The sequence below is a fragment of the Dendropsophus ebraccatus genome, chromosome 8 (genome assembly GCF_027789765.1).
Source record: "Dendropsophus ebraccatus isolate aDenEbr1 chromosome 8, aDenEbr1.pat, whole genome shotgun sequence".
NCBI lineage: Eukaryota > Metazoa > Chordata > Amphibia > Anura > Hylidae > Dendropsophus > Dendropsophus ebraccatus.
The window spans coordinates 4,330,208-4,346,896 of record NC_091461.1 but is presented as its reverse complement, the minus strand read 5'-3'; the positions used below and the strand labels follow the sequence as shown (position 1 = coordinate 4,346,896).

At 48.3% G+C, this 16,689-nt stretch overlaps 1 protein-coding gene across 2 annotated transcripts in view; it reads left to right on the top strand.

Moving 5' to 3' along the window:
- LOC138798373 (uncharacterized) overlaps window positions 1–16,689 on the top strand; it is a 29,670-nt gene that overhangs the window by 564 nt on the left and 12,417 nt on the right. For both annotated transcript variants that reach the window (XM_069978797.1, XM_069978796.1), the window contains exons 2-9: window positions 77–118; window positions 1,051–1,098; window positions 2,519–2,563; window positions 4,454–4,510; window positions 8,908–8,976; window positions 12,142–12,195; window positions 13,091–13,141; window positions 13,632–13,721. In XM_069978797.1, the coding sequence (XP_069834898.1) occupies window positions 77–118; window positions 1,051–1,098; window positions 2,519–2,563; window positions 4,454–4,510; window positions 8,908–8,976; window positions 12,142–12,195; window positions 13,091–13,141; window positions 13,632–13,721 (456 nt within the window). The remainder of the gene's footprint in view (window positions 1–76; window positions 119–1,050; window positions 1,099–2,518; window positions 2,564–4,453; window positions 4,511–8,907; window positions 8,977–12,141; window positions 12,196–13,090; window positions 13,142–13,631; window positions 13,722–16,689) is intronic.

Sequence of the window (16,689 nt, the reverse complement as noted above, 5' to 3'; positions counted from 1 at the left end):
GGAAAGGCTCCTACCATTCCCTCTCCGATCATATAGGTGATGATAGTGACTGGTAATTCACTGATTATATTCACAGGCAAGACTCCTGGAGGCAGATTGTCTGGCAGACATCCTGAAGGTATGAGCACTATATACTATATATACTCTATGTTGGTAGATACATCATGCAGTCACTGGATTTACCACCACACAGACCGGGCCCTTGGGATAGTGTAGTCCCAGGTGGCCAGAGCAGTGTAATGACCCTCCCGGGGAGGAGGAGAAGAAGGAAGAATAATAAGAATGGTGGTAGGATCAGTAGGGCCATGCTTCCCTTATAGGGTACCGGCTCTGCTAGAATGGCTGCCAGAACGTGCCGCCCCCTTTATTGCTGTCTGGCCGGGTGCTGTATGTCACACAGCTGGGGGTCTCACGGTATCCGGGAATCCCAGTGACCGGGCTCTTCACCTGACTCCTGTGATTATATATATATATATATATATATATATATATATATACTGCTGTACATAATGCCGTGGCCATCTTACCACCAAAAAGTGTGTTTTGGGGCCTTAATTTCATAGTCTGTGGTTATTGTGGTTGGGGTCAGGGCAGATTAACTTTCCCATAGGCCCCGGGCTGTTCACCAATTCCGGGCCCCCCCACCCCACTGTAACTATGGCGGCACTGGCCCGGGTCCCCCCACCCCACTGTAACTATGGCGGCACTGGCGTAGTGTTTATAGTACAGGATAGATAATATCATGATGCCTGGATCTGTGCTAAATTGCGGTAAAAAAAAGCAGTGATTTTTTGCAAATCATAGCAGAAATGTAGCCAGGAGATAATACACCTAAAAATATAAGTCTTTGGGTGGCCATGGGCCCCTCAGGAGCTCAGGGCCCCGGGCTACCGCCTGAAAAGGGCCTATTATAATCCACTACTGGTTGGGGTTGTTCCTTGGGGAAACGGAGGTCCATCCCTGATCCATAAGTCGTGTGACCCTCTGCACAACCCTCTTCTCCAGGTCATTCTCTTTGGTTTCTTTTGAGTCTCTGTTCCTTTCTTTCAGAAAAATCTCTCGGCCCCCGTTTCATCCCTCTCTTACTGGCTCTATAAGGTAAAATATGAAAGGTGGGGTTAACGATTGCAGTTACTCAGATACCCCTCAGGGGGGCAGTAAAGCTTAGATGGGGGAAGTTGTTTCCAGGGGGAAGATCCCACCAATCCCCGGGCCGCATAGACAAGACGCTGAAGCAGAAGTGATCTATGTCACCTGTGATCTTCTCCCCGTCCACAGAGGATGAAGGATCTGAGCTCGGCCGTTCTGCTTTATCAGACGTTCATCGTCATCGGTTATAAATAGACAGAGAAGGACGTGACGTTACCGTACGGCTAAGCTCCAGGTTTCTTACACATCTCAGTAATAATACACAATCCTACGGTTCCACCAGTCTCTGGTTAGGAACATGACTGATCGTTCTGCATCTGATCATCCACTTGGGTCTGGAGACCAAAGTTATGGAAGGAATTTAAGGGAAAAAAAAAACTCTAAAGAAAGGAAATAGAAAGCAGCTCTCACACGGTCTCATTGGGGCCGCAATCTGACCAGGTGGAGACTTCTCTCTGAGCTTCAGGGTTATTGCCCCTCATCAGGACAGGGTGCAGGTCTATCCATGTGGAACCAAAGATGATACAATTCTCCTTAAATGGCTTCTTCAGCGCTACAAAAAAAATGGCCACTTTCTTCCAGAGACAGCACTGCTCTTGTATCCAGGTTGGCTGCAGGTTTTGCTACTCAGTTCCATTAAAGTGAATGGAGCTTGATTGCAAACCACCCCTGATCTGCAGACAAGAGTGGTGCTGTCTCTGGAAGTGGCCATGTTTTTCTAAAGCTGGACGACCCCTTTAAGGAGAGCATCAAGACGACGGATGGAGACTCACAGGTTGTTCAGAATTTTGGGGAAATAAGGATATGACATGCGCTCTCACACCACCAGCGAGGGCGATGACCCCAAACAGCTGTCTATAGACGGGTAGTCTCTTCTGGAGTCAGGCCTTACGAGCCCCCAGTTGGAGTGAGACACTGACTCCAAAAGGAAAAACAACTGGAATGGAGGATGTGGAAGCGGCCGTGCATAACCTTCTTCCCCGAATACTCAGAGGAGCAGGACGGACATGTACGTCTCCATACGTCAAGGAGAACTATTCGCATGGACTGCAGCTGGCTGCCAGGCTTAGACGTTGCCCTGGAAATGCCCCACTTTCCTAACACCTTCTGGCGCCATGATGTACAGTTACGTTGTGGTGGCGGTAAGTGGGGACCCCACTCTGGTTGGCCCCCGCCTGATGTGCCAGACTCTATGTGAAGATTGCCGAGCTGACTGCATGGAGGAAAGTGTTACTAATGGGTCAGTCGGGGAGAATGATTGGGAGTCACATGGCGGGGGTCTTCATGGGGCAATGACAGGAGCGCTTCTTCTCAAACAGTTATCTGACCAGAAACTTACTGCACCATTTCCTTCTTTATTACTTTCTAGAAAGATCCACATGCGTTATCTATATATGACGTCCTAGAACTCTCAGTAAGTAGGAAAAAACGTTTCAATATTTTTTTTTAAACTTTGCAACTTAAACTACAAAGGATGATATAGTTATAAGACATAGGGGGAAATTTATCAAGGGTTTTGAGCCTATTTTTTGGGTGAATAATAGGATTTTTCACTCCTTTTTAGTCATAAGGTGCGTTTACACGTAACGATTATCGTGCAAATTTGCGCGATAACGATCGAATTCGGAAGATAATCGTACGTGTAAACGCAGCGAAGGATCAAACGAAGAACGAGAAATCGTTCATTTTGATTTTTCAACATGTTATCAAATCGTCGTTCGCAAAAAATTCGCAGATCGTTCTGTGTGAACAGTCGTTCGCCGATTTAACCAATGTGTGAGATAAGCTTAAGCGATCGCAAAACAAATTTTCCGTACGATAAAACGTACTGTACAAACGCTGATCGTTATGAAAAAAAAATCATTACTCCGACATTGTTAATCGTACGATCGGGCCAATTATCGTTTCGTGTAAACGCATCATAAGTTCTATTTATGAACCAGGATTCGACAGGCGAATATTTTTTTAGATGCAACTTTTTTTTTTTTTTTAAATCTGCCTGTTTTGAGCAATCACCAAAAAGTTCCTATAATCCGTGATTAGTGCCTAATTTATCATTTGCGACTTTTTAAAAAGGTGAATATGTTTGTGCAATTTTTGTATTTTTCGCAACTTTTTACTTCGATGCATTCACTATGGCAGTGCTACACTTTAATGAAATACACACCGATCCCCATTAGAATACCTGCACACATTAGACTCCTTAGTAAATGTCCCACAAATTGTAAAATAATCTGTTACTGCCAAATAAATTACTCAATCTGAATTAGCTATTTTTTTAAGCAAATGTGACAATATTATAGTAATATAACGAACGAGAAATAACATTAATAGTGACACAAAGAGCCGTCATCTAATAACCTACACGAGACCCAGAAACCAAAGCAGTGACAGGATACTCCCTATGTGACATCAGATATTACTAGCTGCTCCCCTATGTGACATCAGATATTACTAGCTGCTCCCTGTGTGACATCAGATATTACTAGCTGCTCCCTGTGTGACAACAGATATTACTAGTTGCTCCCTACGTGACATCAGATATTACTAGCTGCTCCCCTATGTGACATGAGATATTACTAGCTGCTCCCCTATGTGACATGAGATATTACTAGCTGCTCCCCTATGTGACATGAGATATTACTAGCTGCTCCCCTATGTGACATGAGATATTACTAGCTGCTCCCCTATGTGACATCAGATATTACTAGCTGTTCCCTATGTGACATCAGATATTACTAGCTGCTCCCTATATGACATCACATATTACTAGCTGCTCCCTATGTGACATCACATATTACTAGCTGCTCCCTATGTGACATCACATATTACTAGCTGCTCCCTATGTGACATCACATATTACTAGCTGCTCCCTATGTGACATCACATATTACTAGCTGTTCCTTACATGGCAAATGGCTGATTGTCACTGCACTCTGTGATGCCGGCCAGCCCCTTCCAGTGTCGAGTTGCTGGCGACCTTCCTGTGAATAAACCTCCCAGCCAGCGGGAATCACAGAGCGCAGAGACAGCCGGCCAGGGATGCTGGTCACATGAGCTTCCCCGAGGGTCCCCCAGGGGTGGGACAGAGAGGAATGTAGAGACAGTTTTCAGAGTTTGGAGCAGAAGAGAGCACAGTCAGGACTCTGGGAAGAAGACTAATAAGGTAATAACAAGCATTGATTTAGTCTGGGGGGGTATTAAATATCTATTTTATTTAATCGAATAACCCTTTTAATTTCTGACACTTGTGACACATGAATCTATTAAGTATTATGCAAGTTTTATTTTTCTTATGTCTTAGAAAGAGATTGGTTGCCCTGGAAAAGACATACACGCTATTCTCAGTAAACGTCAGCTGGTAAGAAGTCACATGCTGTGTTTCTCATGTCTCTATATGATAGAACCTGATTAGAGATGAGCGAACCTCGAGCATACGGCATTTGATTAGCAAGGGCTGCTGAAGTTGGATAAAGCTCTAAGGGTCATGATCGTGCCTGAAAAGGCATAAGTGCCACCCTCTGCGCCAAAGACTGCGCTTTTGTCCGTTCCTGGTTGCTGTTGTCTTTGGTGATCCGGTCCATGTTTCTTACAGTCTGTATTCCTGGTTTCCTGACTGCTTTGCCTGTTTCTTGCCATTCTTTGTCTTTTGGTTCTGTGTCTTGCTTTTTTCCTTAGTGTATCTTGCTTAGTCTTCAGTTTACCTCGCTTAGTCCTCTGTGTGCCTCGCTTAGTCCTCAGTGTTTCTTGCTTTGTCCTTAGTTCATCTTGCTACTATCTCTGGCTTTTGGTTCTCTGTTTTCCTTGTTGCTTCTCTGGCTTTCGTCCTCCATTGGTTTGGTCCCCTGTTCCTCGCTGTCTTCTTGGTCCTGTCCTTCTGTGTGACTTTGCCTTCTCTACTGTCATTGTACCTTGTTCCCCTGTACTGTGTCTTGTCTGTGTTTTGCACTTATTTGAGTGCAGGGACTGACGCCCAGTTGCGGACGGTCATTTAGGACCTGCACTGCAAGTAGGTAAGGACAGCGTGGGGGGTGTTTGTCATAGGGCCCACTTGTCCTGTGTCTCTTTGTTTCCTGAGGCCCTGACTTTAAGGTTGTCTGGAAAACATGGATACAGCCAATGACTATATTCATGTTTTCCACATAGCCTTAGGGCTTTTTCCAACTTCAGCAGCCACTGCTAATCGAATGCCAAACGCTCGGGTTCAGATGGACTCCAGCATGCTCGAGGTTCACTCATCCCTAAACCCTATACATTGATACATCGACGATTTGTTCCGTATACAAGGCTTGGGAAAGTGTTACACAGTATATTGTTAGGTTATGAGAATTGAACGATTCACATTCGATCCTGTAGAACATAGAATAAAATTAAGAGTATAAAATGAAATGGGGAAAGGTGTTAGAGTATGAGTAGCTTTGTCTCTTACGGCCGGGTTCACAGCCGTTCTAGACGTCATACAGGCAAGAAGCACCCGGGATCATAACAAATTCTTATATAGAGGCTTGCAAATTCATTCTAATCGACAACAATTTTCTGTTCGATTGGTTTATACCACCAGCTCAGCGGCACGGCAATGGGAAGTCTGGCGGCTCCCTCATACGCCAGCTGCTAGTACGACGTACTAGTCTTCTGCGACACTTGTGAGAGATAGTTTACGATTGGTTTATATCATTCTGGGAATGCTATACAGATGATGTCCTAATTCTTTGGACTAGCACTCCGGAAATGTTCAGCAAATTTTGTACCTTAAACCAAAACGACATTGGCCTAAAATTCACATCGAAGATAAAAAAAAAAACCACAAATGTGCTTCTTGGACACAACAATAAAACTGAGCAAGACTTATCACCAAAGCCTATCGAAAACCCATGGCAGGAAACAATCCTCTCAAATGTGAAAATCACCGTCACCAGAGCCTAAAAATGGGGATTCTGAAAGGGCAAGAGTTAAAGAGGACCTGTCAGCCTGGAGCGCCCCGACCCACCTGTGGAGCCCAGGATACCTGCTCCTGGACCCGGTCCCTGGGCGGAAAAATCACGGCCCAAAGCTGAGCACGCGCGTTATGCAAAGCAGTAGAGAGGAGTCCAAGGTCTATAGAAAATGACTGGAGTAGGGGTCGGCGGCCTCCGCCACGGCATCCTGGCTGACAGGTTCCCTTTAAAGCGTAACTATAATTTCAGTAGCCAAAAAATGAAATTTCTCAGATAAAAAGCCCTGGTGTTACCCTTTAAAAAGAGCCCTAAACTGCGTTGATAGTGTGTACGCTCGCTGAGATATCCCCAGTTGTTTGGCTCAGAAGAATAAATGAATTTTTCTTCTGGCTGAGAGAAAGTGGGCGTGGCCTATCCCTCATCTCCCTGGCTGGCTCCCTCCATTCACTGACCAGCACCTCAGCAGATGTATCACACACAGTGGCATCAGATAGAGCCCCAGCATACAGTATCACAATGTAAGATTAGATACAGAGCTCCAGAAGATGGTATCACACACATTGGGATTAGATACAGTCATCTGCTCTCATAACACTGTAGGATAATGTCAGCTATGGAGGTGGGGGCACCTGCTGCAGACATTTGATAGTGAATGTTATATGTACTATGGAAGGACTACAGCTGTGTTGTGCTGGGACTTGTAGTCCTTCCCTCAGTGACTCACCCACTCTCCCTCATGCAGTACATTGGAGTGATGGTGGTACTGGATACACTTGTCCCTCCATCCAGCTCTTCCCCTGCGCTGCTCCTCACACACAACCCCCTCAGCTCTGCTCAGTCCCCTCTGTGAGGGGAGGGGGAGAGCGTGCTGCTAGGAGGTGGGGGAGGAGGGTTTGTTTATGTCTGTGTCAGGGCTGTTATCTGATGCTCCTGTCACAGTCCGTACACTCAGGACGGATCTGCAGGGAGGGGGGCGTGTCCAGCAGGAATGGAGAAATAAGTCAGAGCCAGACAGAGCTGTAAGGGGATAATCAGCCTCATGTATTTAAAAAACTGTTCATTTTAGGTTATTAATGTATATTACAAAAATTCTTATCATGACCTAAGCTAACTAAAACTGAATGGTCAAAATATTTTATAGTTACGCTTTAAGAATTCAAAGAAATTGAACCACAATAGAATCCTTGAAGAAAGAAACACTGCAGTTATTCAAACTGGGTCTTAGAAAAAGATTAAAAACAAAGCTGCAACAGTCAGGACCTCCTCATACCAAGATGCATCAAGATTTAGCCAATGAAACAAGAATCATAGGCCCCTCGGGCCTATCCTTCATACGGATGAATACGTGGCTACCTTAGTCCCAGAGACCTCTAGTTACATACAGAATTTGGGAGACCACCTAAAAAACAGCCATTTTACTCCTCCTACCACATGGACAAGTACCTGGCTAGACGCACGTCCACAGGCACCTACAAATGTGGGAGTTGCAAGGTGGGTAAATACATGGCTATTTCTAAGACCTTTCAGGCTGCGCAGAATCAAGAACCTAGAAAACCAAACAATTTGCAACCTGTAGAAGTCTGGAGGTGATTTACGTTCAAAGTCATAGAGGTCGGTAAACAAACTCCTAGAGAGGAGATCTGGATGATATTCACCTCCGAAAAGAGGCAGAATGGATTTTCCACTTGAAAACTTTAGAACCCATGGGTCTCAATACAAACTCCTCTTTACCTGCTTTGTCTGATTTACCTTCCCTCCAGTAGCCCATATATACACGACCAATCACCAGTAGCCCATATATAAGCCAAACAACCACTGTGTCCACTACATACTCCAACAGACTTCTAGATACATCCCACAACACTATCTATATCTCTCTGTCTATAGGTATGTCTAACGTACCATGACCTTATAGGCTACCACTCAACGGTATCTCTCATGCACCTTGCCATGAGTCTGCTCTCCGGAGGTGAACTACCCTATGCTAGATACCCGTCTGTTCCATACAGTACTAACATCTATTACCAAAAGCTTACACCTCTTCTACCAGGTCTTCAGATCATCTTCCAAATTGCTCACATGACCTTGTGACCACATTTCCACATACTTCCTGATGAACCCATTTGATATAAATGGGGGAAAAACACATCAGAAGTGGAATATGACCTAATGGAAGCTAAATAATCTTCTCTATATTCAGACTTAAGACGTGCGCTAAGATACCTTATATTAATTGCCTCATATTTTGCGACCATAGTATCACCACTAGGCGGGATACCTCCCCGACCACTATGGATGGACACACCTGTATCCTGACGGACCACTACCAATTGTAGGGTGGATTCTGCCTGGTGTATGGAAAGCCTGACCCAAGAGGCCCCTAGTTTATAGCTTTATAGGCCCAATAAGTATATTGGGCCTTAATGTTTTCTTATTGATAATTTGTATGTATACTGTTTATGAAGAATATGGTGATGGAGCCTGTCTACCACATATGTCATTCTTCTATTCGCTTTACGTTTGGTCTAGACAAGTGGAGACATTTCCTTTATCTATTTGGTCTTAAAACCTACGCATAACCTAGGTATCAAAACTGAAAAACCTCCGCACTTCCATGTTCTTCTTACAGTGTAGAGTCCAGCCTTGGGCTTTGTTCCCACTACAAGAACATAGCGGGAAAGGCAGCCATCTCAAATAACAATCAGGATCTAAATTTGCGGCCGTCTATATTGCGAGATGGGCAACTTTCCCTTCGCTGTTCCCGCAGTGGGAACATAGCCTTGATGTGCAACTAACTAACCAGCATAACACCAATGTATTACAGGTTGGAGCAATAACGGGAATAGGTAAAAGTCTCCAGGATTTGCTCTCAGTGCTCCGGGACGTAACAAAGGTAAATAAATCATATGTAAATTTTTGTCTTTCCATTCCAACAATATAGATGACATTTTTATAAGAGATATCTGGGTAGGATATGGTGCCATATGGAGATATATACCGCCACATATCATCTGAAGTGAGGTCAGGGAGGTCTGCAGAAGGGAAGTGCAGTGCAGGCTAGCGAGGTGTAGTGCAGGCCAGCTAGGTGTAATGCAGGCTGGCGAGGTGTAGTGCAGGCTGGCGAGGTGTAGTGCAGGCTGGCGAGGTGTAGTGCAGGCTGGCGAGGTGTAGTGCAGGCCAGCGAGGTGTAGTGCAGGCTGGTGAGGTGTAGTGCAGGCTGGCGAGGTGTAGTGCAGGCTGGCGAGGTGTAGTGCAGGCTGGCGAGGTGTAGTGCAGGCTGGCGAGGTGTAGTGCAGGCCAGCGAGGTGTAGTGCAGGCTGGTGAGGTGTAGTGCAGGCTGGCGAGGTGTAGTGCAGGCCAGCGAGGTGTAGTGCAGGCTGGTGAGGTGTAGTGCAGGCTGGCGAGGTGTAGTGCAGGCTGGCGAGGTGTAGTGCAGGCCAGCGAGGTGTAGTGCAGGCTGGTGAGGTGTAGTGCAGGCTGGCGAGGTGTAGTGCAGGCCAGCGAGGTGTAGTGCAGGCTGGCGAGGTGTAGTGCAGGCTGGCAAGGTGTAGTGCAGGCTGGTGAGGTGCAGTGCAGGCTGGCGAGGTGCAGTGCAGGCTGGCGAGGTGTAGTGCAGGCTGGCGAGGTGTAGTGCAGGCTGGCGAGGTGTAGTGCAGGCTGGCAAGGTGTAGTGCAGGCTGGCGAGGTGTAGTGCAGGCTGGTGAGGTGTAGTGCAGGCTGGCGAGGTGCAGTGCAGGCTGGTGAGGTGTAGTGCAGGCTGGCGAGGTGTAGTGCAGGCTGGCGAGGTGTAGTGCAGACTAGTGAGGTGTAGTGCAGGCTGGCGAGGTGTACTGCAGGCTGGTGAGGTGTAGTGCAGGCTGGCGAGGTGTAGTGCAGGCTGGCGAGGTGTAGTGCAGGCCGGCGAGGTGTAGTGCAGGCCGGCGAGGTGTAGTGCAGGCTGGCGAGGTGTAGTGCAGACTAGCGAGATGTAGTGCAGGCTGGCGAGGTGTAGTGCAGGCTGGCCAGGTGTAGTGCAGGCTACCCAGGCTGGCGAGGTGTAGTGCAGGCTAGGGAGATGTAGTGCAGGCTGGCGAGGTGTAGTGCAGGCTAGCCAGGTGTAGTGCAGGCTACCCAGGTGCAGTGCAGGCTGGCGAGGTGTAGTGCAGGCTAGGGAGATGTAGTGCAGGCTACCCAGGTGCAGTGCAGGCTGGCGAGGTGTAGTGCAGGCTGGCGAGGTGTAGTGCAGACTAGTGAGGTGTAGTGCAGGCTACCCAGGTGCAGTGCAGGCTGGTGAGGTGTACTGCAGGCTGGCGAGGTGCAGTGCAGGCTGGTGAGGTGTAGTGCAGGCCTGCTAGGTGTAATGCAGGCTGGCGAGGTGTAGTGCAGGCTGGCGAGGTGTAGTGCAGGCTGGCGAGGTGTAGTGCAGGCTGGCGAGGTGTAGTGCAGGCTAGCCAGGTGTAGTGCAGGCTGGCGAGGTGTAGTGCAGGCTGGCGAGGTGTAGTGCAGGCTGGCGAGGTGTAGTGCAGGCTAGCCAGGTGTAGTGCAGGCTGGCGAGGTGTACTGCAGGCTGGCGAGGTGTACTGCAGGCTGGTGAGGTGTAGTGCAGGCTGGCGAGGTGTAGTGCAGGCCAGTGAGGTGTAGCAAGGTACTGGTCCATGCCTGTTGTCATGGGCGAGATCAGTAAGCTAGCACTTTCTGGTTCCACAAACACTTTGATCAAATTCAGTTATCCCCGTCATGCAGTGTGTTAGCAAAAGACATCAATCACAGATTGAAAACTTTTACTGATCAGTTCTTCAGATTCCGTCCAATACAATCACAAAGTGCAGACAAATTCTTTAGCCTGAGAGACAATATATATAATATAATCGGTCACTTCCCCCATGTAGTAGCACCTGCTGTTAGCATGTTGACTGAAGAATTTGGTGCTATAACACTTTAATAGGAAGCCTATACTTGACTTTAGAGAGATGACAAGTCTTTACGTAGGTGATTTGTAAAAGGAGACTTGAGCTTTGATATGGATGCTGAGATAGGTGACTACATAAGGAGTGCTCAGTCCAGGATTAATTAGACTCTGCTGTCAAGGCCCTACACAGTTTGGGTAACTACAAACTAAGAAATTCAGCAAGGCAGGGGGGCCCTTCGGCAAGAAGCAAACTCTCCAACCCCTGACAAAGATGAGACTTGAGAGATGAATGGACCTCCCAATGTGGACTGGTGAAATCTCAGCAATAGTCACACCTTAGGTGATTAGCACAGCTCTGACTTGAATACTGTCCCTGGCCAGGAACCAGACTCCTGGAGGAAGAAGAAGAAGAAGAAGAAGAAGAAGAAGAAGAAGAAACATTCTTTGACTTGCTTTGGATCTGGTTACTCTAGGGGAAAAACTGACAGTAGAACCTCATGGCATACATTAACCACTTTACTTATATTTCGAGGAGAGTTTTCCATTGATTGAGAAAGAGACCTAAGGTAACTAGAGCACTGATTGGCTCAGGGAAAGAGGAGGACACATGGTAGGTGCTGATAGGCTTAGAATAGGGAGGTGACCCAGAAATACTGTCTCTGCAAGCAGGGGGCACAGTGAAAGATCGAATGAAACAGAGATAACCCTTCCATATCCTTCAGCACATGCTAGCAGTCAATGAATAGACATGCAGTGCAACCATGACATGCATACAGTACACAGAAGCCCTTCATCCCCAAATGAAGTAATGAGGTTCCCACCTTACATAACAATCCAGCAGCACAGAAGATGGGGCCTGGGACACTGCAGAAGTGATAGCACCATGCACACATTTCTACTGAACATTGTAGGTTAGTTACTAATGGGTAATATAATTGCTGTAGCCTATGAAATAGATAAAATAATCTAATATACACAGTATCCCTGTATTAATTGGCTGATAGGGTCCCTCAGATCTGACCTGTGCCCTGACCTAATGAAGAAGATGGGACGATAGAGGAGACGTTGCCTCCCGACTCCACATCTGACAATCCGTAAATCCCCCTCCCGGGTGACAATACCGTAATCATACTATACAGTAACTTCTACTATAATATTTTTTCTTTAAAGGCAGGGAGAGTTTTGTTGGACTTGCTCGATGAATCATCCAGTCCATGTTGTCCTGTGAGTACATTCTATACATTCTAGAAAAAGCATATAGCGCAGTGTATGGTCTACAAGGGTCCTGACGGTGAGACCTCCGGCTTACCATGTGTCTCCTCTTCAGGTCTCCTCTTTATAGGAGTTTTTTTTCTCTAATCCTGGAGAACCCCTTTAACATTTCCGCTCTCACCTCTCAGTGGCAGCATTCAGTGCTTAGTGTAACCCCCTTTCTATACACACGTCTGTGATACTTACCTGGATTTGCTATGAGGAAATCTGAATAAATTTTCGGACCCATAGGGGGGTGCACCGGCCATGTTCTGGCGCAGAGGGACCACTTGCACATAAATCTACGCACAAACGCTTGTTTTGCAAAACGTTTCTGCAGCACGTGGAGGGGGTGCAGCCTCTGTGGTTTTTTTATGGAAACCTATCCCAGTTCTAAGCGTAGTTTTTATTGCATGCGCACAGGATTTATGTAGCAGCATTGCACCTCTACATAAATCCGGCAAACCTCGGCGTTGTGGGGACTCACAAGTGAGGTCTGCTCTTCTTCCTTTTTCATCATCTTCCCCATTTGGCCCAGCCATCGTGATGACTTCTTTTGGTCACAGCTCACAGCTGGATCTGTGTCACTCGGTGCCCACAAACAGCAATAGGCAGATGGTCAGGATTACTGTCACAAAATACTGATGATTTCCTGAGAGTAAAAACTGCATAGGGCTTTACTGTGCTGCTTCTGTTTCTTTCCTTTCTGCTCACATAGCGCCTGGCACCTCCAATGCATCAGTAAGGAGGGACACCTCTGTCTTCAATTACTTACTGCTCCTACTAGTAATACAGCAATCTATAATAATATGTCAATCTAAGTATCGTGGAAGCTTTCATTTTTTTTTTTTTTCTTATTTTGAATTAGAAAGTGACTGGTTTACCTAGATTCTTCACTCCAATTCCTCTGGAAGAAATGGTAAGAACTCACAACCAAGTGATGTACATCTCATGCAGGGCCGGCCTTTGGGGTGTGCGACCAGTGCGCTTGCACCGGGTGCCTCACTCCCGGCAAGCTGGGGGGCGCTCTAGCAGAGAGATCGCACTGCACATCTAACTACAAATAGAAGTGCTGTGTGTCTGCCGAAGCGCCCCTTCTCCTCCTCCTTCCTCCCAGGCTCCAGCAGAAACACAGCACATCTAACTTCTATTTGTAGTTAGATGTGTGGTCTCTCTGCCAGAGCGCCCCTGGCCGCTGCCCTCCTGCAGCACTCAGCTCCTAGCTCTGGGTTCCTGTGGCCCCTGGGATGTCCCTGATCGGGTGTGGGCAGCTTGCAGAGCTCCTGGGGCTGCTCTCCTCATTCTCTGTGCTGCTACTGAGCTTTGCTCTGCTTCTTCCCGGAGGCTCTGAGGGCTCCGAGCTGCTGCTTCCTGTAACTTTCTCAGCCCCTTCACTTGTCACTTTCCAGACTTTGCAGAGAGAAGAGCGCAGAGCTGCGGGGATGAGTGCAGACAGCGCCACCTGGAGGCCGACCTCCTCACTGCAGCTGGAGGACACAGTAAGTTTAGATACAACAGCTCAGCTACACCTACATGCAGGGCCGTTTCTAGGTAATTTGGACTACAGGGCGAATCTTGCTAAAAAGAAAAAAAAAAAAGTAATTCCGTGACTTACAGGTAACGTCTTCTTGGATCTGAGGCGTCACTTTTCTTTTCCTCTCCTTCTGGCCTGGCTCAGACCTCCATGATGATTTCTTCCAGCTACAATTCGTCTCTTCTGAACCTGCCTGACAAACATCTTAGGGTCCGCACTTTTACAAAAACTTCCACTTTTTTGTATCACGTGCAGTGAAGTCAGTAGGTATGTGGGTTGCCCCCTGTATGTAGGATCCCCTGCTGTCCCCCCATATAGTAATAATCCCCCCTGTGCTTCCCCCATAGTAATAATCCCTCCCTGTGCTCTGCCCCATAGTAATAATCTTCCCTGTGCTCCCCCCATAGTAATAATCCCCCTGTGCTCTATCCCCATAGTAATAATCCCCCCTGTGCTCTATCCCCATAGTAATAATCCCCCCTGTGCTCTATCCCCATAGTAATAATCCCCCCTGTGCTCTATCCCCATAGTAATAATCCCCCCTGTGCTTCCCCCTATAGTTATAATCCCCCGTGCCCCCCATAGAAATAATCTCCTCTTTGCCACCCAATAGTAATAATCCCCCAGTGCCCCCCCCCAAAATAATAATCCCCCCTGTGCTCCCCCTTATAGTAATAATCCCCCCAGTGGTCCCCCTTATAGTACTAATCCCCCTGTGCAGTACAGATAGTAATAGCCCCATACAGGATAGCCTTCCCCTGTGTAGCCCCCATGGTATAGACCCACTGTGTAGCCCCCCATAGTAATGCCCTCCCCTATGTAGACCCCCAAAGTATAGCCTAGCCCCCCAAAGTATATCCCTCCCCCCAAGTAGCCCCCCCATAGTATAGCCCTCCCCCTGAGTAGCCCCCCATAGTATAGTTCTCCCCCTGAGTAGCCCCCATAGTATAGCTCTCCCCCCGAGTAGCCCCCCCATCCAAATAGCCCCCCATAGTATAGCCCTCCCCCCATGTAGCCCCCCCCCCCGTGTAACCTTCCATACTATTGGCCCCATTGTAGCCCCCACATTCTAGCAGTTATGAGAAGAAGAAAAAAATACACACCTCTCCTGGATCCTGCGGCAGCGTCTCCCTCTGTCTGGCAGCTGATCTTGTAAGTACAGTGAGCTTCCGGCACAGGCAGCCTGTCACACACCTGCCCGGAAGCTCACTGCTATAGCCCCGCAGCGCCCGGACTTCTCTCCTTGGCGGTGGTCATGTGATCACGTCACATGTCCACTGCCAAACAGAAGAGAGAAGTCCGGGCGCTGCGGGGCTACAGCAGTGAGCTTCTGGGCAGGTGTGTGACAGGCTGCCTGTGCCGGAAGCTCACTGTACTAGATCCGGCTGCCTGGAGGGACCGTCCCGGAGGGCGCATGCCGGGGGGGGGTGGCGGCGATCTGGGCAGCTAATGGGGCGGGCGGCCGGGTGGCCAGCGCCCCCTAGCTGTCGGGCCCGCCCGCCACTAGAAATGGCCCTGCCTACATGGTGGAGGGAACAGCCGACCTGGCCCCATTTCCTTGTGGATATCTGAGGGCAATAGTTATTGGAGCAAACTGAGACCTCTTAGCAGTGTATGGCAGTATTATTTATTGCTACAACTGATATGTAGTATTATGTGGGAACTATAGGCCAGTGTTATGTTGCTTTATATGTGAGCACTGAGCAATATCTGGATATAACATATGTTAGTTAACATTATATGGGGTATTATGTGGACTGTATATGGCAGGATGATTTGGGCACTGTATGGTAGTACGATGATATTACTGAAAATACAAGAAAAAAATAAATTGATACCTGCAGCCATATTTGAGCCATAATGGCCTTATGGCTATAATGTATGTTCAGCCATATTTTCAGAAGTATATGCAGTATGGGGGGAGGGCTGGGGGTGATAGTTATGTGGGGGAGGGCTGGGGGTGATAGTTGTGTGGGGGAGGGCTGGGGGTAATAGTTGTGTGGGGGGAGGCTGGGGTGATAGTTGTGTGGGGGAGGGCTGGGGGTAATAGGTGTGTGGGGGGAGGCTGGGGGTGATAGTTGTTTGGGGGTTGTAATTGGGTGGGAAGCTGGCAGCGGTAGTTGTTTGGGGAGCTGGGGGTGGTAGTTTTTTGGGGGGCTGGGGGTGGTAGTTTGGGGAGCTGTAGTTGAGTGGGGGCTGGGGGTGGTAGTTTGGGGAGCTGGGGGTGGCAGTTGTTTGGGGGGCTGGGGGTGGTAGTTTGGGAAGCTGTAGTTGGGTGGGGGCTGGGGGTGGTAGTTTGGGAAGCTGTAGTTGGGTGGGGGCTGGGGGTGGTAGTTGTTTGGGGAGCTGTAGTTGGGTGGGGGCTGGGGGTGGTAGTTTGGGGAGCTGTAGTTGGGTGGGGGCTGGGGGTGGTAGTTTGGGGAGCTGTAGTTGGGTGGGGGCTGGGGGTGGTAGTTTGGGGAGCTGTAGTTGGGTGGGGGCTGGGGGCGGTAGTTGTTTGGGGGGCTGGGGGTGGTAGTTGTTTGGGGAGCTGTAGTTGGGTGGTGGCTGGGGGTGGTAGTTGTTTGGGGAGCTGTAGTTGGGTGGGGGCTGTAGTTTGAGGGGCTGGGGATGTTAGTTGTGTGGGGAGTTGAGGGTGGTAGTTGTGTGGGGGAGGGCTGGGGAGCTGGCGGTGGTAGTTGTTTGCGGGGCTGGGGGTAGTAGTTGTGTGTATGGCGGGGGGGGGGGGTCGGGTGATGGGTTTTGTCTGGAGCCATGGGAGGCCGAAGGATCTTTATGTTACCTCAAGGGGGGGGGGGGCTCCAAAAAAAAGGTTTCGCCATTTACCCTAAGGCCGGCCCTGATCTCATGTCTCTATGTGATGTAAGCTGATACACCGTGTATAGATCTCCCACAAACCTCGGTAACGTTTCATACAATAGATTGTCACTTTG